At 36.0% G+C, this 26,776-nt stretch overlaps 1 protein-coding gene and 1 pseudogene across 9 annotated transcripts in view; one reads left to right on the top strand and one right to left on the bottom strand.

Moving 5' to 3' along the window:
* ZNF148 (zinc finger protein 148) overlaps positions 1-26,776 on the top strand; it is a 149,732-nt gene that overhangs the window by 56,457 nt on the left and 66,499 nt on the right. For 5 of the 9 annotated variants that reach the window (XM_008950536.7, XM_008950534.6, XM_055110371.3 and 2 more), the window contains exon 4: positions 5,235-5,583. In XM_008950536.7, the coding sequence (XP_008948784.1) occupies positions 5,251-5,583 (333 nt within the window). In that variant the 5' untranslated portion in view covers positions 5,235-5,250. Of the gene's footprint in view, positions 1-3,837; positions 3,955-5,234; positions 5,584-7,877; positions 7,986-26,776 lie in introns of those variants that run through there. The other 4 variants (XM_055110370.3, XM_055110372.2, XM_057301882.2 and 1 more) reach the window with 2 other exon arrangements.
* On the bottom strand, positions 6,632-14,573 carry LOC117979746 (deoxyuridine 5'-triphosphate nucleotidohydrolase, mitochondrial-like; annotated as a pseudogene).

Here is a 26,776-nt window from a genome sequence, read left to right as displayed (position 1 = left end):
AAATCATGGAAGCGGGGGAAGAATGCAGAATTTGAAGTAATCTGCGAAAGGGAGATTTAGGAGAAATTGGCCTGAGTTGGTCTCCTTCCTTTCTCTTTCCTGCTCCGTTGTAGTTTTCATCATTCTCTGCTCTGGGTAACTTGCAGTGCAGAGGAAGGATTGCCTCTCACTCTTAGCTGAATTAGCCCTTGGACATCATTTTCCAGCCTGTCTTGGTTCTTAACAGCGCTGCCATTTTGTACTCTGCGGTGTCAGCTGCCTAAGGTCTCTACAAGATAAAGGGTCTTCACAGGGAGCTCAGAGTGGCTTATTACTCCACGTATTTTCTTTTCTTTCCAGTTGGATAGAGGTTCCTTGAAGCTGAAATTAATTGTTTAGTTTTTTTTCCCCTTCCAAATCAGTCTTCCATGTGAGTAATAAGATTTAAAGGGAGCATTATTTCTTTCCTCCTCTCTTCTGTGTAGTATCCCTAGCCCCTGACTTTCCATTAATTATACACACATTTGGATTAGAAAGCAGTTGGCTTTTTGAGGAGTTAACAGGAAGAGACAGTTAATTATTTACATATTAGTGTGGCTTGATTACCTCAGTTTTCTTTCTTTACACTTGGCTGATCCTCCCTAAAAATAATGAAATTAGAGGAGGGATATGGCATGTGTTAGCTTTTGAGCATGGGACCTTTTGTTGTATTTGGATTTTTGAATATGCAGTGAGGCACATGAGAGCTTTGACTGAGACCACTTAAGAGTTTAAGTGGGAAAGGTTAAAACCATAATGGCATAGAAGGGAGGTGCAAGGACAATAAAAATGTATTTTTTTTGTACTTTTATCTTTCATTATTAAGTGTAGCTTTGTCCTATTCCCTTTTTCCATGGGCCTGGTAAAATTTCCTGGCCAGAGACAGGTTGAGGTATATGATAGAGGTATGACTCACTTTGTCTTTGAAACATATTTTAAAATAACACTAAGTCTTTGTTTTAAAATAAAGAAGAAAAACAAGACCTAGAGTCAATTCTGTTACTCATACCCTGTTAGCTTGCCGTAACATTAAAGAAAGAAAAGATGTTGGTACATGAAAAAGGAATAATAAAAAGTCAAAATTAGTCTTCTTCATGAAGATCCTTTCTTATTTCATTTTCCAAATTCCAGGTAAGTTTCTTACCAGAAAAAAAAAAAATATATATATATATATATATGTGTGTGTGTGTATATGTATCTCTCTCTCTCTCTCTATATATATATATATAAAAGATCTTACTATCTACATAGTTCTCCTTGATTTTTTTTCACTTAATTTATCTTGGAGAACCAGCACATAATGCTAACGTCATTCCTTTTAATGGCTGCATGTGTTCCATTGTATGGTTGAGTCATAATTAATGTAACAAGTCACCTGTCTGTGGATGCTTAAATTTGTTTCCAGTCTTTTCCCATTGAAGGGTTGTAGCAAACATCCTTATACTTACTTCTTTGGTGAATGTCTATGAATAAACCCATAAGGTTGTATACTGTATATCCCTAGCAGTGAGATTGCTGGATCAAGAGTACATACAGTTTTCATTTTGATAAGATATTTCCAAAGCTCATTTTAAAACTTTGTCTTATTTAAAACCTTGTGTCCATTGATATTGGAGTCTGTTTTGGTATCTTAGTACTTGCTGGTATTTTGGGGAAATTTCAGGGTATTTCAAAAACAGTTTCCAGGCCAGACAGTTTAACTCCAAATATATGCCTTAATTTGGGGCCATAGGAATAAGGAACTTAGTAAAAAGGAAGAGAGATTTCTTTTTCTTTGCATGTGGTTGGTTTTCGGGAAGATTTTTGAAGAGGTCATTTGTTTTTCATTTGGAGTATTTCCACTTTGTCTTCACTTTACTACTTCTGTATCAAGGTGTGCTCTCTTCCTGTTCCAGGTCTCTCACTCTAGCACTTTATGCCTTTTTTCCAAAATATTATCTGTCCCCAGAGTACTACTACTTCCTCAATATTTATTGTTTTGGCTTGATGCTAGGCATAAGATTAATTTAAAAAAATCACATCGAGCTAAAAATCTTCTGCACAGGAAAGGATACAGTCAATAAAGTGAAGAGACAACCCACAGAATGGGGGAAAATATTTGCAAACTACCCATCTGACAAGGGATTAATAACCAGAATATATAAGGAGCTCAAACAACTCTATAGGAAAAAAAATCTAGTAATTCAATCAAAAAATGGGCAAAAGATTTCAATAGACATTTCTCAAAAGAAGAGATATAAATGGCAGACAGGCATATGAAAAGGTGCTCAACATCGTTGATCATCAGAGAAATGGAGATCAAAACTGCAATGAGATGTCATCTCACTCCAGTTAAAATGGCTTATATCCAAAAGACAGGCAATTACCAATGCTGGTGAGGATGTGGAGAAAAGGGAACCCTTCTATGCTGTTGGTGGGAATGTAAATTAGTACAACCACTGTGGAGAAAAGTTTGGTGGTTCCTCAAAAAACTAAAAATTGAGCTAGCATACAATCTAGCAATCGCACTGCTGGGTATATTTCCCCCAAAAAGGAAATCAGTATATTAAAAGATAGTTGCACTCCTGTATTTGTTGCAGCACTGTTTACAATAGCTAAGACTTGGAAGCCACCTAAGTGTCTGTGAACAGATGAGTGGATAAAGAAAATGTACATATGCACAATGGAGTAGTATTCAGCCATAAAAAAAGAATGAGATCCAGTCATTTGCAACAACATGGGTGAAACTGGAGATCATTATGTTAAATGAAATAAGCCAGGCACAGAAAGACAAATGCATGTTCTCATTTATTTGTGGGATCTAAAAATCAAAACAGTTGAACTCATGGATATAGAGAGTAAAAGGGCATAGTTACTAGAGGCTGAGAAGGGGAAGGTGGGGATGGTTAATGGGCACACAAAAAAAATAGAAAAAATGAATAAGACCTACTATTTGATAGCACAATAGGATGACTATAGTCAATAACAACTTGATTGTGCATTTAAAAATAAAGAGTGTAATTGGGTTGTTTGTAACTCAAAGGGTAAATTATTGAGGGGATGGATACCCCATTCTCCATGATTTGCTTATTTCACGTTGCATGCTTGTATCAAAATATCTCATGTACCCCATAAATGTATATACTTATGTATATATTTACTCCCTCCAATTTTTTTTTTTTTTTTGAGATGGAGTCCTGCTCTGTCACCAGGTTGGAGTGCAGTGGCTCGATCTCGGCTCACTGCACCCTTCGCCTCCTGGGTTCAAATGATTGTCCTGCCTCAGCCTCCTGAGTAGCTGGGACTACAGGCATGCACCATCATGCCCAGCTAATTTTTTTGTATTTTTAGTAGAGACAGGGTTTCACCATGTTGGCCAGGATGGTCTCGATCTCCTGACCTCCTGATGTGCCCACCTCGGCCTCCCAAAGTGTTGGGATGACAGACGTGAGCCACTGCACCCGGCCAATGTTTTATATATTTAAAACATAAAAATATAGTTATTTTATATATTTAATGGTTGTTTCTAAGTTTTCTTTAGTGATTTGTCTGATAGTGTTCCTGTCAGTTTATTGATCTCTTCTAATTTTTAAGGTATTTTAATATATTAAGGATATGGAGTTTTTGACTGATGTTACAAATACTTTTCACCAATTGATTCTTAAGGATTTCCAAATAAATGGACAGAATAATGAAATTTTAGCCTTAAGAGACTTGTTTCATTTAGTTTTAGTTTGTTTTCTAAGAAATGTGATAAATGAAATTTTTGAAGAGAGCAGCTATTTGGTGATGTATGTAACATCTTTGACCTTTATTTTTATTTGTTTATTTTTGAGACAGGGTCTTGTTCTGTCACCCAGGTGGAGTGCAGTAGTACAGTCACAGCTCACTGCAGCCCCAACCTCTTGGGCTCAAGCCATCCTCCTGCCTCAGCCTCCCAAGTAGCTGGGACCACAGGTGCGTGCCACCATGCCCAGCTCATTATTGTATTTTTATTTTGTAGAGATGGGGTTTTGCCTTGTTGCCCTAGCTGGTCTCAAACCCCTGGGCTCAAGCGATACGCCCGCCTCGGCCTCCTAGAGTGTTGGAATTACAGGCGTGAGCTACCATACCCAGCAATCTTTGACCTTTAGATTTTAACTTTACTACCTAAAGATTTTGAAAAGTGAAATCAGATGTTTTGTACAGATATACTGTATATATTCTAGGTTGATAATACCTGGTACCAGGGAAGAAAGATTAGCAAGTTATGAATTATACATTTGTGGATTTTGCTGTTTATAAGGTTTTTTTGAGCTGTTCATTTCAGTAAAGTTTTCTCTGTTAATGATAACCTTAGTAAAGGAAAGAGTATTTTGATTTCAGTAGTGTGTTGGAATTTAACTTAGGTATTTGACTGCTGAAAACTATGATCAAAGTTGGTCATTGCTTAGGTGATTAATTTGGGAAAGAAGTGACTAAACTGAAATATACTTAACATTTTCATTATGGTATTGACTACTGTAGTGATTTTCTGTGTCTACCTTTGTTTACATTTTTTATTTCATCAAGATAAATTCCAAAATGTAGAATTCCTTGTTCAAAGAATATGTACATTTTTATAGCTTTTGATACGTTTCATAGCATTTGATACCAAATGGCTTTTGAAAATAGTTGATCTAATACATACTTTTATTATCAGTAGATGAGTGTCTTTTTTTAATACTTCAACATTGGATGTATTTTTTAAGAGTCATTATCAGTTTGGTAGATGAAATATGATAGTGCTGTTTAATGGTAATTTCTTGGATTACTGCTGAGACTCTTTTTTATATGCTTAATGACTATTTCTAAATTTTTAAAAATGATTTGCTTGATGATGTTCTGTCAGTTTATTCCTTACTGAATTCATCTCTATTTTTAACACATTTCAATATATTATTAATATATTAAAGAATATGGATCCCTTGACTGATGTTACAAATACTTTTCCCTAATTTGCTTTTATGTCAGGCTTATTTTTCAATAATAAAGTAGTTAGGATTTGATGCCTTTATATGAAAATGAAAATTTGTGTTTTATTCTACCAGCCTTTGGAAACCGATATTGGTATTATAATTTTAAAATTGGAGGCAGTTCCAAAGTACATCAATAAAATCTTTGTATTTGAATGTTCAAATTCTTAATTTGAAAATTTAAAATGAAGTAGTCATATAAAACTAATTTACTATGTTTTGTTGCCAAACTTGGTTTTCTAGGCAGTTATACTTAAGCATGAACATTGACGACAAACTGGAAGGATTGTTTCTTAAATGTGGCGGCATAGACGAAATGCAGTCTTCCAGGACAATGGTTGTAATGGGTGGAGTGTCTGGCCAGTCTACTGTGTCTGGAGAGCTACAGGATTCAGTACTTCAAGATCGAAGTATGCCTCACCAGGAGATCCTTGCTGCCGATGAAGTGTTACAAGAAAGTGAAATGAGACAACAGGATATGATATCACATGATGAACTCATGGTCCATGAGGAGACAGTGAAAAATGATGAAGAGCAGATGGAAACACATGAAAGACTTCCTCAAGGACTACAGTATGCACTTAATGTACCTGTAAGTAATTCCTTTATAAGATATTAAACTTAGAAACATAATTTTTTGTTACGTAATACTGCAAGTCATCGAAGAAATTTCAGAAAATGTTTCAGGGCTAAATAGTGTTCTTGAATAGATATACTAAAATATTGACATAAATCATATTTGAAAGGCAAAATTAAGTTCTTGTATTATATTATTTTAGAAGCTTATTTCTTTCAGGATAACAATATTTCTCAGGATTATTTTGGTATTAAATTTTAAATGCTTAATTTTAAAAGATATTTTATTTAACTTCTAGGTTTCTCCTTAAAGAGTAAAACATTTGAATCTTCAGCGTAACTAGAAAAATATCACACATTCAAGGGTTTTTCCTTCAAATTCTGTAATTCTTGCCTTCTTAAATTTTTCTAATATGCTCCTATTCTCTGTTCTCTTTGTATCCTCCGCTTGCTTGATCTGTTTATCTTTTTAAAGTATATCAGCCCTTTACTCTTTCCTATCTACCCAGACGTCATTTAAGATGTTTCATAAGCACCCATATGTTTTTCCTTCTTCTACCTTTATTTTTACCCAATAATCAGTGAAACCACAACCATCATGTAAATTCTTGTCTCTTCTTTCTATGATATCAAACCTGGGTTCCTTTCAGTTCATCTAACATGTACTTTTTCTTTTGCTTTAGGACTTTAATATATCCTGCTTGAGATATTACCCTCAGTCATACTTCATACCTGTTTTATAACCTCTAGATAGTGCTCCATCATCATCAGCCTGTCACTTCTCTTGACTCTAGGTTGAGTCCCTGTGATAAGGACTTGTGATTTACTTGTACGATGTTTCTCTGATGGATTGTAGACTCCATAAGGACAGGAGTTTTGTCTTACTTTTCACTGTAGTCCAGGTGTTGGCACATGGTGTGAATGAGTGGATAACTACTTGTAGTTGTGCTCTGATACATACATTCACCAGCTTTACCTAGCCCATTGCAGTAACTTTTTCCTCTTTAGCCTGTTGATGTAATGGATTACATTAGTTGATTTTTGAATATGGAAGCAACTTTCATACCTGGAATAAATCCTGCTTGTTTGTGGTATATAGTTCTTTTTAGATGTGGTTGGATTTGATTTGATCATATTTTGAGGATTTTTACATTTGTGTTCATGAGAAATACTAGTCTATAGTTTTCTTGATGTCTTTGTCTGTTTTTGATATTAGGGTAATGCTGGTCTCATAGAATAAATTAGCAAGTATTCCCTCTGCTTATATCTTCTGGAAGAGATTGTAGAGAACTGATGTAATTTCTTCCTTAAATGTTTGGTAGAATTCACCAGTGAACTGCTTTGGGTCTGGTGCTTTCTGTTTTGGAAAGTTATTGTTGATTTGATTTCTCCTATAAATATGGGTCTCTTCAGATTATCTGATTCTTCTTGTGTGAGTTTTGACAGATTGTGTCTTCCAAGGAATTGGTCTATTTTGATAAAGTTGTCAAATTTGTGGGAACAAAGTTCATAGTATTGTTTTATTATCCTTTTAATGTCCAGGGGTTTATAGTGATGTCCTCTCTTTGATTTCTGATATTAGTAATTTGTGTTTTCTCTTTTTTTCTTTTTTTCTTGTCTTAAGACAGTAATTTAAAAAAAATTACTGTCTTAACAATTCCCTTTTTTTTGGTGTATCATTTACTAAGTTAAATTATATAGGGTTTTTTGGGGTCTGTAATTGATGTACATTTGATTTTAAAAAGACACTGTCTTATATCAGGACAAAGCAGATTTACATACAACTGTCAGCAGAAAAACAAAATTTCTGTGTGATCTGAACAGAGGTACTCTTTTCTTTGATCATAAGAAAATGCAGTATTTTTAGAAGGTAAAGCTATTAAGATTACAGAAGTTTTACCAAAATGCTTTAAGCAAAAACTCTTTAAGAAAAAGGTATGAGTTCTCATTTTCTATTCTTGGCATAAATTTTAATTCTTTCTAGTAGAACCTAACTCTTCTGAATGCCTTTTAGCATCATCCAAAGCTTGAACTTCTATTTCTGGATTAAACATTCATTCACAAATGAGCTGTGCAATACGATCACTTTTTCTGACTTTAAACTTTTCTTTGCCAAAATTAAACAGTACAGCACCAACATTTCCTCAGTAATCTTCGTCTATCAATAAAGTGTTTTGCAGCTAAGCCAAACCATGGAGCTACTCTTCTGTAACATCCAGAAGGAAGAGCTATCTGAATGTCCATTTTCCCTAGAGCTTTCTCCATAGGTGGTATTGTATCATCATAGGCACCGTTGAGGTCATAGCCTGTGGCCTGTGTGGATCCCTGAGTCAGGGTTGTGGCCTGCTCAGAGAATGGGGCAAAACGGAGCTGCATGCTGCCTTCCTCTGCAAACCAGCCTGTTTGCTGGGGGTAACGGTGGGTGTCTCTTCAGAGCAGGGCATGGCAGAGTGAAAATGCGAGCAGAGGAGAGAGCAACAATTTTTAAGTGTCCATTTTAGTAGTGCAAACTATATTGACATTGTCGTACAACAGATCTCTAGAACTTTTTCATCTTGCAAAACTGAAACTGAAACTCATGTTCGAACAACTCTGCATTTCCCCCTGCCCAGTGGTAGAGGCTTGCTTATTTTATTGATATTTTCAAAGAAACAGCTTTTGATTTTCTTGATTTTTTTTCCTCTATTTCCTATTTTCAGTTTCATTTATTTCTGCTCTAATTTTTATAATTTTTTTCTGCTTGTTTCGGATTTAATTTGCTCTTCTTTTTCTACTTTCCTAAAGTGGAAGCGTATTCATTTTAGATTTTTTGTTTCTAATATATGCATTCATACTATAAATTTTCCTCTAAGCACTGCTTTAGCTACATTGCATAGATTTTGATAATTGTATTTTTATTTTCATTTAGTTCAATATATTTTAAAATTTCTGTTAAGATTTCTTCTTTGGACTGGGTGTGGTGCCTCACGCCTATAATCTCAGCACTTTGGGAGGCTAAAGTGGGCGGATTACTTGAGCTCAGGAGTTTGAGACCAGCTTGGGCAACATGACAAAACCCCATCTCTACTAAAAATACAAAAATTAGCCAGGCATGGTGGCATGCACCTGTAATCCCAGCTATGTGGGAGGCTGAGGCATAAGAATCACTTGAACTCCAGAGGCAGAGGTTGCAGTGAGCCAAGATTGTGCCACTGCACTCCAGCCTGGGTGACAGAGTGAAACTCTGTCTTAAAAAAAAAAAAAAAAAAAAATTCTTTGAACCATTATTGTTTAGAAGTGTGTTGTTTAATATCCAAGTATTTTGAGATATTTTCTAGCTACCATTCTGTTATTAGTTGTAGTTTAATTCTGTTGTGGTCTTAGAGCAGACGCCATATGATTGCTATTCTCTTAAGTTTGTTAGATTGTATTTTATGGCCCAGAATGTTGTCCACCTTGGTGAAATGTTACGTGCGAGCTTGAAAAGAATGTGCATTCTGTTTTTGTTGGATGAGGTAGTCTATAGATTGCAATAGACTGACATTTTTATTGGACTGACAGTAGCCTGCGCCTTCTCCAGTGTATCTTTCAGATAGTTTCTATAGTGATCTTTCCAAATGAGATGTATACATGTCATTCCCTTACTGAAACTTCCCCAGTGGTTCCTCATTACTAAACAGCTAAAATGTACTTTTTTGCATGGGCAGAAATAGCCGTCATAATCCCGTCCCTTATCCAACTTTTTTTTTTAACTGTAGTTCAGCCCCTTTCCCCACCATTTTATGCTTTAAGCATATCAAATTAATTTAGTTGCCTAGGTCCACTGTGGTTTTTTTCTGTTACTTTTGTTCATGTCGTATATGCCTATAATATTATTTATTTGGCAATTTACTGTTATTCATGTTTCACCTTAAAAGATGTCTCTTTCTTGTGATTTTTCATTATGGTAACTATAATAACTTTGCATTTCTTTGCTTGCAAGACTGTCTTGTCATTATACTTTAAGGTATTTTTTTCTGTATCCTGCCTTTAAATTTTGTGTTCTCAATACCTGGGTTGTAGTAGGCAATCAGATTTTTTTTGAGTGAAAATATACATTCTGTTTTTAATTGAGGAAAAGTTTAAAGTGAAATGTTCAGATTCTGAGTTTGTAGTTCAGAGTTTTGACAACTGCATAAACTTGTATAATCCATAATCCATCAAGATACCAAATGTTTTAGTCATCCTGGGAAGTTTTTTTGTAATTCTTCCCAGTCAATTCCTCCACAACAGTTGTTCTGATATTTTTTCTTCATAGATTGTCATTGTCCTTGAGAACGTCATGTAAATGGAGTTACATGTAACTCTTGTGTCTGGCTGCTTTTGCACAACATGTTTTGGGATTCATCCATGTTGGTTGAATGTATCAACAGTTCATTCTTTTTCCCTATTGATTAATGTTTAGTCATTTTAATTAATATCAAAATTTGTTTATTCATTCTCCTTTTTGTGGTTACTTGTGTTGTCTCTTGCTTTCAATTACTATGAATAAAGTGGTTAGGAAAATTGTTGTACAAGTCTTTTTTCATTTCTCTTGGTACGTGTTTGTGTAAGTCTTATTTCTTGTGGGTTTTCATTGATGGACCTAGTGTCTGTCTTTAAATCAGTGTCACACTGTTTTGATTGCTGTATCTTTTATAGTAAATCTTGAAATCAAGTTGTGTAAGTCCTCCAATTTTGTTGTTCTTTTGTAATACTGTAGTGACTATGTTAGGTCCTTTGCATTTTCATATAAAGTATGGAATCCACCTTTTAGGTTTTTTTTTTTTTTTTTTTTTTAGAAAAGTCAACTGATTCTGATTGAGATTGCATTGATTCTGTATATTGACTTGATTGACAAACCAACATCTAAACAATAATGGCTCCCAGTCCATGAACATAGTACACCTTTACTTTTATTTAGGTTTTCTTTATTTCAGCATTGTTCTGTATTTTTCAGTGTAAAGTTATTGGGCACATTTTGTTAATTTTATCCTTAAGTATTTCATGGTTTTGGTTGGACGCTATCATAAATGGTATGTTTTAAAATGTCAAATTCTAATTGTTACTTTCTAGAATATAGAAATGCAGTTGATTCTTTTTATATTGACTATGTATTCTGTGACTTTGTTATCTTTACTGATTAGTTATAGTAGTTATGTTGTAGATTCCTTAGGTTTCTTCACTATTGTATTGTCCATATGTTTTACTTACTTTCCAATCTGTATCTCTTTTATTTCTTTTTCTTATTGCACTGTCTGGGGCCTACAAAACAATGATGAATAGAAGCGATGCAAGTAGACATGTTTGCTTTGTTCCAGATCTTAAGGGGACTGCATTTACTCTTTCATCATTAAGAATTATGTTAGGGGCTGGGTGCAGTGGCTAATGCCTGTAATCTCAGCACTTTAGGGGGCTGAGGCAGGCAAGGGATTGCTTGAGTTAAGAACTTCAAGACCAGTCTGCACAACATGGGGAAACCCCATCTCTGCCAAAAAAAAAAAAAAATTATCTGGGCATGGTGGCGTGCACCTGTAGTCTCAGCTGCTTGGGAGGCTGAATTGGGAGGATCACCTGAGTCCAGGAGGCGGAGGTTGCAGTGAGCCAACATCACACCATTGTACTCCAGCCTGGGTGACAGAGTGAGACTGTTTCAAAAAAAGAATTAGGTGTAGGTTTTTCATAGATTACTTTTATTAAGTTAAAGTGTTCTTCCTAGTTTGCTGAGACTTTGTTTAAAAAACGTGAGTGGTTTGGGAGGCCGAAGCGGGCGGATCACGAGGTCAGGAGATTGAGACAATCCTGGCTAACAAGGTGAAACCCCGTCTCAACTAAAAAAAATACAAAAAATTAGCCGGGCGTGGTAGCAAGCACCTGTGGTCCCAGCTACTCGGAGGCTGAGGCAGGAGAATGGCGTGAATGCAGGAGGCGGAGCTTGCAGTGAGCTGAGATCGCGCCACTGCACTCCAGCCTGGGCGACAGAGCGAGACTCCGTCTCAAAAAAAAAAAAAACATGAATGGATATTTAACTTCATCAAGTACTTCTTCTGCATCGATTGAAATGATCATATGAATATCCTGTCATTATTCTCTTAATATGGTGAATTATGCTGATTTTCAAATATTAAACAGCTCTTGCATTCCTGGGATAAATCACACTTGGTCATGATGTGTCGTCCTTTTTTCTTGTTGAATTCAGTTTGCTAATTTAAACATTTGTATGTTTATGAGAGATATTAGTCCATGGTTTTCTTTTTTTTTTTTTGGAATAGCTATGTCGTTTTTAGGTATATTGGCCTCATTGTAAATGGGTTAGGAAGTGTTTCCTTCTCTGTTTTCTGAAAGAGTTTGTGTAAGATTGATATTTTTATCATACATATTTGATAGGCTTTACCAGTAAAGCTAATCTAGAGTTGAGTTTTCTTTGTGGGAAGGGTTTTTTGTTGTTCTTTGGAGACAAGGTCTTGCTCTGTTGCCCAGGCTGGAGTGCAGAGTGCAGGTGCACAGTCACAGCTCACTGTAATCTCAACCTCTTAGGCTTAAATGATCCTCCCACCTCAGCTTCCCAAGTAGTTGGGACTATACACACATGTCATCACATCAGGCTAATTAGAAAAAAATTTTTTTGTAGAGACAGGGTCTCACTATGTTTTCCAGACTTGTCTTGAACTCCTGGGCTCAAGTGGCCTCCCACCTCAGCCTGTGGGAAGGTTTTAAATTACAAATTTTATTTAAAAAACATAAGTAGGCTATTCATACTAAACATTTTTTCTTGAATAAGTTTTGGTAAATTGTATTTTCTTAATTGTTTAATTGACCAAAGTTCTATTAATATTTTCTTTTGTTGTTTTAAGGATCAATGGTGATTTCTTTTTTCTCATTCCTGATATTGGTATAATAATTTTTCTTTTTCATAATTAGACGGGGTAGAGATTTACTTGTTTTCATTGTCTGTTCAAATAGTGAAGTTTCGGTTTTATCGATTTTCACTATTCACTTTAACTTTTGTTCATTTTTACTTTTTATTATTTCTTTCTACTACTTTGGTTTTCATTTGCTCTTCTTATCTTAGCTTTTTAAAGTAGAAAGTTTGGTGACTGATTTTAGATATTCATTTTTGACCTAAACGTGTGAAGCTCCAAACTTTTTTCTCAGCATAGCTTTTGATATATTTTTTTCATTTTAATTCAATTAAAGATACTTCTAACTTCCTTTATTTCTTTTTGATTCATGAGTTAATTAGAAGTGTTTTGCTTAATTTCTGAATATTTTGAAGTTTTCCAGATATCTTTTCATCATTAATATCTAGTAAGTGTGGGTAGAAAATATATGCTGTATGATTTCTGCCCTTTTAAATTTATTGAGACTTGTTTCAGTGCTTGGCATATGATCTATTTGGTGAGTGTTCTATGTGTACTTGAAAAGAATGTGTATTCTGGCTATTGTTGGTTGGATTATTTTATAAATGTCAGTTAGGTCAAGTTGTTTAGTTGTATTCACTGTTTCTTTTTTCTTTTTTTTTTTTTTTGCCCATGCTGGTGTGCAGTGGTGTGATCATGGCTTAATGTAGCCTTCACCTCCTGAGCTCAAGTAATCCTCACAACTCAGTCTCCTGAGCTACCTGGTCTACGGGCACACACCACCATGCCAGGCTTATTTTAAAATTTTTTTGTAGAGACAGAGTCTCACTATGTTGCCCAGGCTAGTCTCACACTCCTGGGTTCGAGCGATCCTCCTGCTTTCACCTCCCAAAGTACTGGGATTACAGGTGTGAGCCACAACGCCCGGCCACTAATTGTATTCTTTAACTCTTTTATGTACTCACTGAACTACATGTTCTGTTAGTTACTGGGAGAGAGCTGCTAAAGTCCAGCAGTTAAAGTTTGTTAGCCAAAAGACTCAGTTCAAAATTACATGTTGCATTTAATTGTCATGTTCTTCAGTTTTTGTTAGTCTGGGTTAATTCATCACTTTTGGAATTTATATTTTACATTTATTTAGTAGAATGTCCCTCAGGCCTTACCTGATTTTTTTCCCTCCTTAGGATATTTAAGTTAAGCATCTTTGGCAGGAATACTGTAGAAATAATGCTGTGTTTTCTCACCATTGCATTCTGACAGGCAGCACCTGAGTTTTATTTGCCGTCATTCAGATGATGGTTCACTTTGATCAATTGATACCTTCCAGGCTTTGCTGCTATAAAGTTATTCCTTATCACACTTTATTTATCAATATGGAATTAGGGTTTTTAAAAATTTGCTGGGTTAAAATCTATTACTGTGATTATTTTAATACTCAGTTTGTTTAAGATTTGGGTAACAGAAGCCTTTTCAAGCAGGTTTTATGTTCTTGGACATATCTCGTCAGTCGTTGAGTACTTCTTTGCTTTTTGGCACATTATGTTCTAGGCTTATCTTGTCCTTTTTCTGCTTCAGTTCTGGAGTCAGCCATTTCTCCAAGGACCCCCTAGTTCATTTTAGTGGAGAATGGTATTTAGAAGCCAAGGTCTGGGTGCTGAACATGCTGCTCCTTGCAGTTGGGATATAGCTGCTCCTAGGCCTCTCAGTGGACAGAGCTAGAGAATGTATGTATGTATATAATGATATACATTTACATATAGTGCACATATTCCTTTCTATAATTTCCATATCTATCAATATTGAAAACCATAAGTTCCTACTGCTACCTCCCATTACAAGTCCAGCAGAGTACATTAGACGGTGAGAAACCTGGCTTGTTATCTCAGCATATTTACTTATTTTCTTATTATCCTAACCCCTAATGCAGATGCTCCTAGGCTTGTAAGCCTCACAGGAGTACTTGCTACCCCTGTCCTGCGTGGATACCTTTCTCCTCCTACATGTGCTTTGACAACTTGAACTAGACCTTAGCACCAAGCAGACCCCCTCCTTATGGCACTCTTACTTAGATACATTGCACTGGTCTACATCCACTCTTTGATACTTTCTTCACCCCACTTAGCTTTTGACATGGTGGTCCAGGCTGCCCTTTTCCCACAATCTAGACTCTTCCTTATGCTGCTTGGGCTCCAGCACCTCATGTTGAGCTGCCCTTCTATATGGAGAATCACCTCACCCCGCTTGGTCTTTGACATCTTATATTGGGCCATCCTCCCATGTAGAAGCCCTCTTCCTTCTGTCTGGTATCTGACACCTTGTTTGGCCCCAGCTTATGGCTTTAGACCTGACTGGTTCCTGGAGGATAAGAGGATAGGCAAGAGCAGGAAGGGGAAAAGGACAAAAATCTATCCTTTTACTTAAAAATTTTTTTATTTTAAAATTATATAGATTTATGGAAGGTGGCAAAAATGGTACAGAGAAGACCCCCTGCATCCCTCATCCAATTTCTCCCAGTTGTTACATTTTATATAAATATACTGCAATGTCAAAATCAAGAAATTCACATTGCTACAGTGTATCCCATGTTGAGTACTTTATGCAGCAACCCCTAACCGTTTTTGGCACCAGGGACCAGTTTTGTGGAAGACAGTTTTTCCACGAATGGGGTGGGGGTGGAGATGGTTTCAGGATGATTCAAGAGCATTACATGTATTGTGCACTTTATTTCTATTATTATTATATTATAATATATAATGAAGTAATTATACAACTCACCATAATGTAGAGTCAGTAGGAGCCCTGGGCTTGTTTTCCTGCAACTAGACCATCCCACGTGGGAGTGATGGGAGACAGTGACAGATCATCATTAGGCATTAGGTTCTCATAAAGGAGCAGGCAACCTAGATCCCTTGCATGTGCAGTTCACAATAGGGTTTGAGCTCCTATGAGAATTTAATGCTGCCGGTGACCTAACAGGAGGCAGAGCTCAGGCATTAATGCAAGCAGTGGGGACAGTGTGTAAATACAGATGAAGCTTTGCTTGCTCACTGGCCACTCACCTCCTGATGTGCAGCCGGGTTCCTAACAGGTCACAGCCTGGTGCTGGTCCACGGCCTGGGAGTTGGGGACCCTTGCAGCATGTGTAGATTTGTGTAACCACCAAAGCAATCAAGATTCAGAACTAAGCCAGGATAACAAAGATCTCTCTGGTGCTACCCCCTATAGTCACACCTCTTCTCTTCCTTCCATCATTCCTAACCCCTGAATATCCTTAATCTGTTGTTTATTTCTAGAACTGTGTCATTTTTGAGAATGTTGTATCAATGGAATCCTACAGGATGTGACCTTTTGGAATTGACTATTTTTTTCACTCAACGTAATGCTCTTGAGAGTTGTCCAGGTTGTTGCATGTATCAGTAATTTCTTACTGTTTGTTTTGTAGTAGTGTTGCATAGCATCAATGTACCGCAGTTTACCATTCACTTATTGAGGGACATTTTAGTTGTCTCCAGGTTTTGGTTATTAAAAATAAAGCTGCTATTAACATTTGTGTGCAGGTTTTTCTGTGAATATAGGTATTCATCTCTAGAATAAATACCCTACCATACCCCTATCACCCAGATATAGTCACTCATAACATTTTAATGTATGTGCTTTATGATTTTTTGATAAGCATGCCATACATAAGATCATATTGCTTTTTATGTAGTCTTTTCACTTAACAGTATATTTTGAATTTTTCTCAATTGTGTGTTCTTCTAAAACAACTTCAATGTCTGCTTGATAATTCCATTTTTATGGTAACCCATAATTCAGTCCTTTTATTCCTAATAGATAATGATAAATTTGAGTCCATTCTGAAAATGAATCAATGAAAAGCTGTATTATGCCATATACCAGATGGGCAGAATTTGCAAAGTGTTTGCATAACATTGGTTTATAGTAGAACATAAGAGACATGAGAAATTCTATCCCTTACTTCTTACTTATGGGTTCCTGTTGATAAGGCAGGGAGGTAAAGGGCAGGTCTGGGTTTCATTAATGTACTTTTTTTTTCTTTTCTTTTCTTTTTTTTTTTTTTTTGAGACAGGGTCTTGTTCTGTCACCCAGGCTGGAGTGCAGTGGCATGATCATGGCTCATGGCAGACTTGATCTCTTTGGGTCAAGTGATCCTCTCACTGTTGCCTCCAAAGTTGCTGGCACCACAGTTGTGTGCCACCTTGCCTGGCTAATGTTTACAATTTTTTTCAGAGATGGGATCTCAGTATGTTGTCCAGACTGCTCTTGAACTCCTGGGCTCAAGCGATCCTCCCACCTTGGCTTCCCAAAGTGCTGGGATTACTGGTGTGAGCCACCACAACTGGCCATGAATGTACTTTTATTTATTTATTTTTTTGAGATGGAGTCTCGCCCTGTCACCCAGGCTGGAGTGCAGTGGCGTGGTCTTGGCTCAGTGCAACCTCCACCTCCTGGGTTCAAGCATTTCTCCCTGCCTCAGCCTCCCGAGTAACTGGGATTCCAGATGCCCGCCACCATGCCTGGCTAATTTTTGTATTTTTAATAGAGACAGTGTTTCACCATGTTGACCAGGCTGGTCTTGAACTCCTGACCTCAGGTGATCCACCCACCTCGGCCTCCCAGAGTGGTGGGATTATAGGTGTGAGCCACTGCACCTGGCCGAATGTACATTTTTGAATTGAAGAGAGAACATTGATCTAGAATAGTATGATACAGGTCCCCAAAACTGTAGAAACTTAACAGTCCTTTACTCAAGTGTTTTTCTAGATTGTGCTAAATAAAGCCTTTTAAAAATTGATATTGAGCATGTTAATGATTTTCTTCTTTGATTTGCTCATTCATGTGGAAGGTACAAAGAACTTTATGTTAACTTATTTTGGTTAGTTCAAAGCAAAAAATTGAGTTTTTAGTGTTTTAAAATTATTTAAGTTCTGTAGCCTATGTAAACTCGCTAGTGTTTGGTGACATTTGAAGTATAAGTCATCATGTGTGATAACTGCCAATTTTCAGGATTTATTTTGGCTCTCTAAGTCAGTCACTCAGATTTAGCTCAATGGCACTATGTTTTCAACAGCAAAATATAGGCCAGCTGTTTCTTATTTTAATAAATTTTATTAATAGTGATGGGGTCTCGCTGTGTTACCCAGGCTGGTCTCAAACTCCTGGCCTCAAAAGTGATCCTGCTGGGATTACAGGCATGAGCTGCCATACCTGGCCTAGGCCAACTTTTGAACGTCTACATCTTTCTCATTAGAACTTTGTTTTTTAATATTTTAGACATTTAAATTATATTTTAATAAAATTAATTTTTCAGTTCCTTGGTCACACTAGTCACATTTCAAGTGTTCAGTAGTCACATGTAGCTAATGGCTTCTGTATTGGATAGCATAAAGGATATTTTCATCATTTCAAAATATTTTATTAGATAGCACTATATTAGAAAGCCTCTCAACTCAGAAACAAAATTTATTTCAGCAATTAAAAAAAACTATTTGGCTTATCCATTTTACACTTATCAGACCCATTCAGGAGGATTTAGCAAATCATAAATTTTTATGGTCTTTATTTTTTCAGTTTGGTGGCAAGCATGTTAAGAGGAAGGACTTATGTTCTGTATTAGCAAAACAGAGCAAATTGTAATTCACAGTGATGTATGCTGCATTCATCTTCTAGAAAACTATTGCTTTGTATCACTTGAGTGAAAAGATTTTACAAAGTAGGAACTATCTAAAAAATCATGCTCTAGTCACATAATGATGTAATAAAATATGAAATATTTCAGGCATGTGTAATTCCTTAAAAAATGCTTTAGCATTCATGTAACATTGTTAGTCATGAATTTTTGTGCTATAAAGCAGCATGTATAAAATTGCAGGCATACTGTTGTGCATTTTCGTGTTTATGATTAATTCAGTTAATGACCCAGGAAACTCAAAACATATTTGGCCATTGGTATAAGACCTCTGTTTTGGTTTTTAGTTTTTAAATTTCCTTGAATCCTATCGTTAGTTATACCCAATTCTTAATTACCATTGCATTTCTTTTAAAGTTTATTTGAGGGATTCAGTAGTAGTTTTGGTTTTTGCACTGGCTGTTGGGTCCTTACCTTTTGAAGTGGTTGCATTGTCTTTTATTGGGGATATATGTTTCAAGAGGTGCTTCAAAAAATACATTCAGGCCAGGCATGGTGGCTCTTACCTCTAATCTCAGCACTTTGGGAGGCTGAGGTGGGCACATCATTTGAGGTCAGGAGTTCCAAGTCCAGCCTGGCCAACATGGTGAAACCCTGTCTCTACTAAAAATACAAAAATTAGGCAGGCATGGTGGTGGGCGCCTGTAATCCCAGCTACTCAGGAGGCTGAGGCACGAGAATTGCTTGAACCTGGGAGGTGGAGGTTGCAGTGAGCCGAGATGGCACCACTGCCCTCCAGCTTGGGTGACAGAGTGGGACCCTGCCTCAGAAACAACAACAACAAAACAAACATTCAAATCCTTTTTACCTTAGTGTATTATTTGAATATCATTTTCACAAGTAGTTTAATTGAGCTTGTTTTAAGGAGAATAGATGGTAACTAACTTCAACTCTAGTTTTTTCACAAGATTTTACTCTCATACCACATGGCTCTTTAAAAAAGTGTATTATCTAACAGCAATCATTATTTGGGCAGAAAGCATGGACTGAGTGCTATTCCTTTCCTGGTGAGAGTCGTGTTTATTGCTTATTATTAATGATTTCAACTCAACAGGCAAGTAGATGAATCAGATTATCTCTTCCAGTAGATTGTTTTAGGGAGTTGACCCAACATGGTCTATTTTTCAGTATCCTCACTTGTTCTTAAGGTTGTTTGACCCAGTTTATATCCTTTTTTTCCCCCTTAAGTGGACATGAATTGTTGGTAGAAGATTTCTTTATAGATGACTTTATTATTTTTATTTTTAAATTTTTTACAGAGATAGAAACTTGCTAGGTTGCCCAGTCTGGCCTTGAACTCCTGGCTTCAAGCCAGCCTTTTGCCTCAGCCTCTCAAAGTGTTGGGATTACAGGTGTAAGCCACCACAGCTGGTTTCCAGCTGACTTTAATAACATAACCAGTCTCCTAACACTCTTAATATAGTTCTGTCTGACCTTTGATGTCTAATTGCTTCATCTGGAATTGTGAGACAGTGGTACTGAAGGAGAGTTATGCTCTTAAACTAGTAGTACACCAACTGGAAATCATTTAGGACAGGGTATGTAGAGTCAGCCTAGCTACATCAGTTTCAGAGAGGTCTACTTTGGTGTTTTTATATTTGTATTTTATTATAAAAGGACTACATAGTCATTGTAAATATTAAAACAAGGTAGAAGAAATAATAAAGTGAAAAGTAAAATTTCCTTCTTTCCGATGTCTGTCTACTACTCTAATTCCAAAGAAATAGCTACTAATATTGATACCTTTCTGGAAGTTTTACATTTATAAAGAAACATATTGTGTGCATGCATTTATGTCTAATACATTTTGGATATATAATACATACATTTGGCTGGGTGCAGTGGCTCACGCCTGTAATCCCAGCACTTTGGGAGGCCGAGGTGGACGGATCACGAGGTCAGGAGATTGAGACCATCCTGGCTAACATGGTGAAACCCTGTCTCTACTAAAAATACAAAAAAAAATTAGCTGGGCATGGTGGCACGCGCCTGTAGTCCCAGCTACTTGGGAGGCTGAGGCAGGAGAATGGCATGAACCTGGGAGGTGGGGCTTGCAGTGAGCTGAGATCGCGCCACTGCACTCCAGCATGGGCGACAGAGTGAGACTCTGTCTCAAAAACAAAAACAAAAACAAAAAAACCATATTTAATATAAATGTACAATATTTTGTTTTATTACATAAATTGGATAATGCTATTTGTATGCATTTGAAATTTACATTATTCATTTAATGACGCATCTTGTGGAGATTTCCATGTTATTGCATGTAAAACTGCCCTATTTTAATGAGTGATTAAAGGATATGCCATAATTTATTTAATCACACTCCTCTGTTGATTGACATTTGTTATTACTGGGTTTGTTTAAATGAAATAATTGGAAAGGAGCGTGTGTGTGTGTGTGTGTGTGTGTGTATGCACATTTATAACATTGCTCTAGGTATATGTCTTTTTATTGAAATGTAACATTTATACAGAAAAGCGCACAAATCATAAGAGTACATCTTGATTAAATTTCTCTGAAGTGAACATCTCGTGTAACTGCTATCAAGATCAAGATATAGAATCCCTTTTGGTCACAGCACTCCTCTAGTTCCTAAAGATTACTACCACCCCAACACTTTTGTCATAGTCTATTAGTTTTACCTGACTTTGAATTCGAAATAAGCAGAATCATAGGCACTATATACTAGGTATCTGGTTTCTTTATTTTCATTGTTTATGAGATATACCCATGTTATTGCATGTAATTTCTGTAGAATCATCAGTTGGGTGAATTTCATTTATTCTAGTCTAATAGTCATTTAGATTGTTTCTAGATGTTTGGTATTAAGTGCTGCTGTGAATATTCTTGGATGTCACTTGTGTGTGTATGTACTCATTTCTGTTGGTTATATACTTAGAATTGAATTTACTGGATATGCCTATGTTCAGCTTTAGTACATACTGACAGAAGTTTTTTAAATTGGTTTTGCCAATTTATAATAATTGTTCTATATCCTTGCTATTTGATCTTGTCAGTCCTTTTAAGTTTAGCTGTTTTGGTGGTATGATAGTGGAATTGCAATATGACTTAATGTTTCATTTCACTAGTAACTAATGAAATTGATTATCTTTTCATGTTTATTGACAATTTAAATATTATTTTTTAGTAAGGTAGATGTTCATCTTTTGCTTAATTTTCTAGTAGGTTGTTTCTTTCTCTTACAGATTTGTAGTAGTTCTTTATCCACTGGTTGGATGCATGTATTGCAGTGATCATTTCTGACTCTGGTGGGTCTTTTTACTTTTTTGGTAAACAGGAGTTAATAAGGTTCGATTTATTGTATAAGTCTTTTCCTTTTGGTATTTTTTGTGTCCTTCTTAAGAAATTTTTGCCTGTCCCAACATTGTGAAGATATTTTCCTTTTTTAACTTGTGGAGGCTTTATGGTTTTCCGTTCCCATTTAGATCAGTAATCCACTGGGAATTGATTTTTGCTGGTTATGTGAATTGTGGAGATTAAGATTTAGTTGATAGTTCTGGTTTCTTTCTCAAACTTACCCATAGAGATTTCCTTTCACTTTACTTTGCTGGGTTAGTGTTTCAGTTTTTAGAACAACTTAGTATATTAAGATAATAATATATTTTTTTAATTAATGGTAAGGATTTGTACTAGGACTAGATTTAATATCTTTTTAAGATTGAAAAATGTATAAATTTTAAAACTATAAAGAAGAGAATAAAAATTGTTATAATCTTACTACTTTAGGAAAACTGCTCTTGACATACCATTGCTAGCATTTTAATGTTTCTTTTTTTGTTTTTTTTTTCTACGTAGGTAGTTGTGTGTTTGCATAAAGTTTGCTGTGTCTATATTTGTGTTTGTATAAAATTGTGAAAATGTATTTATCTACATGCCTATTTATATTTATTACTTTACCTTAAACCGTGAGCATTTCATCTTGGTCATTAAAAGTCAGATTTCTAATATTTGTATAATGCCATATAGCTGTATTATAATTTATCTCCCTATTTCTTTATTATTGGGTATTAGACATTTGCACCCTTTTCTTACTGTTATAAATAATACTGTGGTGTTGTATATGTGCTTTTTTGTCATGAGAAAGTATTTCTTCAGTATAGGTCTCTTAAGGCTTTTATTGTATATTGGCCAAATTGTAGTCTACAAAAGATGACCCTCTAGTAGTGTATGAGAGTCCCAACTTAGTATCATTATAAATAATCTAAAGAAGGAAATATGAAGTATAATTTCTAGATTTGTATATTATATTTAGGAAGAACAGCAACAACTGGACTTTGTCCTGGGTGGAAGGTAGAAAAGAAAACTAAAAAATAGCATTGGCTGGGCATGGTGGCTCACGCCTGTAATCCCAGCACTTTGGGAGGCCGAGGCGGGTGGATCTCTTGAGGCCAGGAATTTGAGACCAGCTTGGCCAACACGGCCAACCCTGTCTCTACTAAAAATACAAAATAATTAGCTGGGCGTGGTGGTACATATCTGTAGTCCCAGATACTCGAAAGGCTGAGGCATGAGAATTGCTTGAACTTGGGAGGCGGAGGTTGCAGTGAGGCGAGATTGCACCACTGCACTCCAATCTGGGTGATAGAGCGAGACTCTGTCTTAAAAAAAAAAAAAAGAATCTTTAGATAGGATACTGGGATGATATATTGAAAGGCAGGGAATTTAGAAGGAGGATCTAATGTGTAAGGAAAGATTTTTTTTTTAGGCATATTGAGTTTTAGATATCAAGATGTCTACGTAGAGATATTTTATAGAAATTGCTAATCCTTTGTGTATCCAAGCAATTACACACCTATTAATTGTATGATAATTAATAACTGTATATTCGTTTAGTGCTTTAAGGTGTTCAAGGTGCTTTTCATGTAATCTCTTTTGATTTTCTGATGTAAGATGCATATTATTACTACTGCCAATTAACAGATGAGTTTATTATGATACTAAGTAGCATCAAGAACTATTTCATACTGCTCTGTACTGTAGTTAGTACTTTACAGAGTTATCTTATTTAACTCTGTAAAAATCCTATGAGATTTTCCCCTCCAGGTTACAGGTGAGCAAAGTTCGGCATGATCCCAATTTTAGTTGTTCAACCTCACACACTGTTAGTATTACTCTTTGAAACTGGATTTTATTTCTTTGAATTCCCAAGCCTGTGCTTTTCTTGTTTTGCCATACTACTTCTGGAAGCCAAGTTCACCTAGCTAATAATTGGAAGAGATAGTATTGAAACCCAAGTCTTCTAATGTTTCATCTAAATATTCTTGGCATTTTGTCTTTTTTTTTTTTTGAGATGGAGTCTCACTCTGTCGCCCAGGCTGGAGTGCAGTGGCACGATCCTGGCTCGCTGCAACCTCTGCCAGCTGGGTTCAAGCTATTTTCCTGCCTCAGCCTCCCAAGTAGCTGGGATTACAGGAGTCTGCCACTGTGCCCAGCTAATTTTTGTAGTTTTAGTAGAGACGGGGTTTCACCATCTTGGCCAGCTGGTCTTGAATTTCTGACCTCGTGATCCACCCACCTCGGCCTCCCAAAGTGCTGGGATTACAGGCATGAGCCTCTGTGCCTGGCATTTTATTTTCCTTTAGTAATAATCACTAGGTGTTCTAAAACCACTAGAAGTTTTTTTCTTATTTTGAAAGCAACCAAACTATAGTTCATATATGGAAAAATACAGTATGTTTCTATAAAAAGCATTTTTAAATAAGTTTGAATAATTTAGATTTATTGAAAAGCAGTCCTGGACTGAAAAGTATTTGATCTTAAGTCCTAGTTTTACAACTTAATAACTTGGGTAAGACACTTACCTCCCTGAAATTTTAGTTTGTTTATTGGTAACATGAGGATAAGAAAGAATTCACAGATCACAATCATTAGGATCTTAGTCACTGGATTCAGAAGACTTTGGTTTAAATTTTGTCTTTCTGTCTTAATTACTGTGCTTTTAGGCAAGTAACTCAACCTTCCTGGGCCTTAGTTTTCTATTTTTTTAATGAAAATTCTTAATGTAGTGTTACTGTAGGATTTAATGCAATAGACTATACAGGCTAGAGACCATGTCTTCCCCATGTATTGTATTAATATCTTCAGCACTTAGGACAGTGCATGATAGTGAATGTCTGATAAATCTTAGTATATGCTGAGGAGGCAGAATCACAAACTCATAAAAATGCCATGTAAATGCTGAGTATTTTTGTAGTTAGAAAAATCAGAGTCTAGTTTAACTTTTCATTTTGAAATAATTTTATACTTAAAGTTGCAGAAATAGTAGAGTTTGCATAAACTTTTCACACAGCTTCCCCTAATGTTAAAACTTATGTAACCATATGGTACAGTTGTCAAGACCAAGAATTTAACATTGGTGAAATAGTATTAAACTACAGACCTTGTTTGAATTTTATGTTTCCCTCCAAATACCCTTTTTCTGTTTGAGGATTCAATTCAGGACCCACATTTCATTGAGTTATCCTGTTTTTTTAGCCACCTCCAATCTGTTTCAGTTGAACGCAGACTTTTCCTCATCTTTTATGACCTTTATACTTTGATGAGTGTTGGTCAGTTGTGTTGTAGACTGTTTCTTAATTTGAGCTTCTCTGGTGTTTTCTCATGGTTAGATTGATGCTCTACATTTTTGACTACCCACAGAAGTGATGTTGTATCCCCCTCAGTGCATCATATCGGGGGCACATAATGTGGATAGGTCTTAAAACTGGTGATAGTAACCTTGATCCTTCTTTACTGTGATTATCTGCCAGGTTTCCCCACTGTAGAGTTACTGTTTTTTTCTTTATAATTGACAGATATCTTGGAGGAGATACTTTGAGACCGTTTAAATATCCTCTCTCTCAAAATTTTGCCTACTAACTTTAGCATCTATTGGTGGGCCTTGCCTGTAATGGTTATTACCATGATGTTTACCTAATTGTGATTTTGTCTTTTCCTCATTCCTTCTATATTGATGTTCCTTGTAGCTGTCCCATTTCCTCCATTTATTTATTGTTTTTACTGTTTCATTTTGTATCTGTGGATATGCATTTTATTCTGTGGGTTATAATCCAGTACTGTTGTTGCTTACGTTCTTGCTCAGATTCCATCTTTGGCCATTAGGAGCTCTTTCAGTCTGGGTCTTATGTCCTTTTGACATCCTCTGATCCTTTTTTGAACACTTTAGCTTCTGACATTATGATTTTCTAGAGTCATCTTATATTTTTCCCCGACCCAGCTCTGGGCTCAGCCACTTCTCAGAGAACTCTGGTTCTTTTTTGTTTGGATAATGGCATTTAGAAACTAAGTTCTGGATGCTAGGTGTGTTGGGTGTCGTTGCTTTTCAGTGACCTCAGCAAACAAGCTAGGAAAATACATGTATGTCTACTAACCCACACATGCACACAACATCTATAGTAATTTCTTTATATTGGTAGGGCCCGGGCATCTGTATTAAAAGAGATTGAGTGAAAGAGAGAAAGGGATTGTATAGTTAAGATGTATCTAGATTAGCAGCTCTCAAATGTTCTGGCCGTGGGGTCCCTTTATACTCTTAAAAAACACTGAGGACTCCTCAGAGCTTTTGCTTATGTTGGTTATATATATCAGTATTTACCATATTCAAAACTAAAGCTGAGAAATTTAAAGTTTTATGTATTAATTTGTCACAATAAAACTACTACATGTTAGCATGTAACATTTGTAAATAAAAAATAACTGTTTTCCAAAACAAAAAATTTAGTGAGAAGAGGGAAATTGTTTTACATTTTTTTGATATCTCTTTATTATCTGGCTTAATATAACTGGATATAATGCATATCTGTGGTGACATATATTAAGTCTGTGATGATATCACATTTTAATTAGCCTCTGTAAAATGCCACTGTATACTTTTAAGGGAAAGAGAGTTTTTAAAAGCAGGTACTATTGTGAAAGTAGTTTTGATGTCATGAATGACCTGAAAGGGCATAAGGAACCTTCAGGAGTCCCCATGCTATGCTGGCTGTTTCTTGCAAGTTCTAAAACATCTCTTAATTACCCTGACCTTTTTCTCATTTTCAGTCTTTCCTTTTTTATTCTCCCGACTTTAAACATAAAGAGTTAAGAACCACTGATGTAGATTTACTGAAACTGTTACAAAATACAGGCACATATTACTGGAAGGATGGATCCAGAAGAACTGCTATGAAGAAAAGGAGAGAACTTAAATTAGGTGATTTTATGGAACTTGGAAGACTAGAATTTCCAAGTAGGGTAGGGATGGTCAGCACTGTTTCAGGTAAGGTAACTTGATTTGATCAGTTCATCTAGTTAATCTTTAATTATATAAACTATAAGATGCTGATATAGTAACCAGAGTTTACATTTATAGTGAGAAATGTAATAGGGAAATAGATCAGAATGTTTGTTTCCAACTGTGGCTCTCTGAACCTTTTCGAAAATCAAAGGATAGCTGTGGACTTTCCCCTAACAAATGTAGCTCCTTTCAAAATTTTGCATGCAGTCATGGATCAGGCAAACGGGACAGATATAGTTCGTGATTCACACAGGCCTATCCATCAGTGTACTGCTTCACCTCCCTGTCCTGTTCTGTGACTTTGTGAGCTTGGAATTTGAAGTCTTCCTGTTGTCTGGTTACA

This window comes from Pan paniscus, chromosome 2 (genome assembly GCF_029289425.2).
Source record: "Pan paniscus chromosome 2, NHGRI_mPanPan1-v2.0_pri, whole genome shotgun sequence".
Classification (NCBI taxonomy): Eukaryota; Metazoa; Chordata; class Mammalia; order Primates; family Hominidae; genus Pan; species Pan paniscus.
The sequence above is the reverse complement of the archived record's forward strand: the minus strand, read 5'-3'. Positions and strand labels throughout refer to the sequence as shown.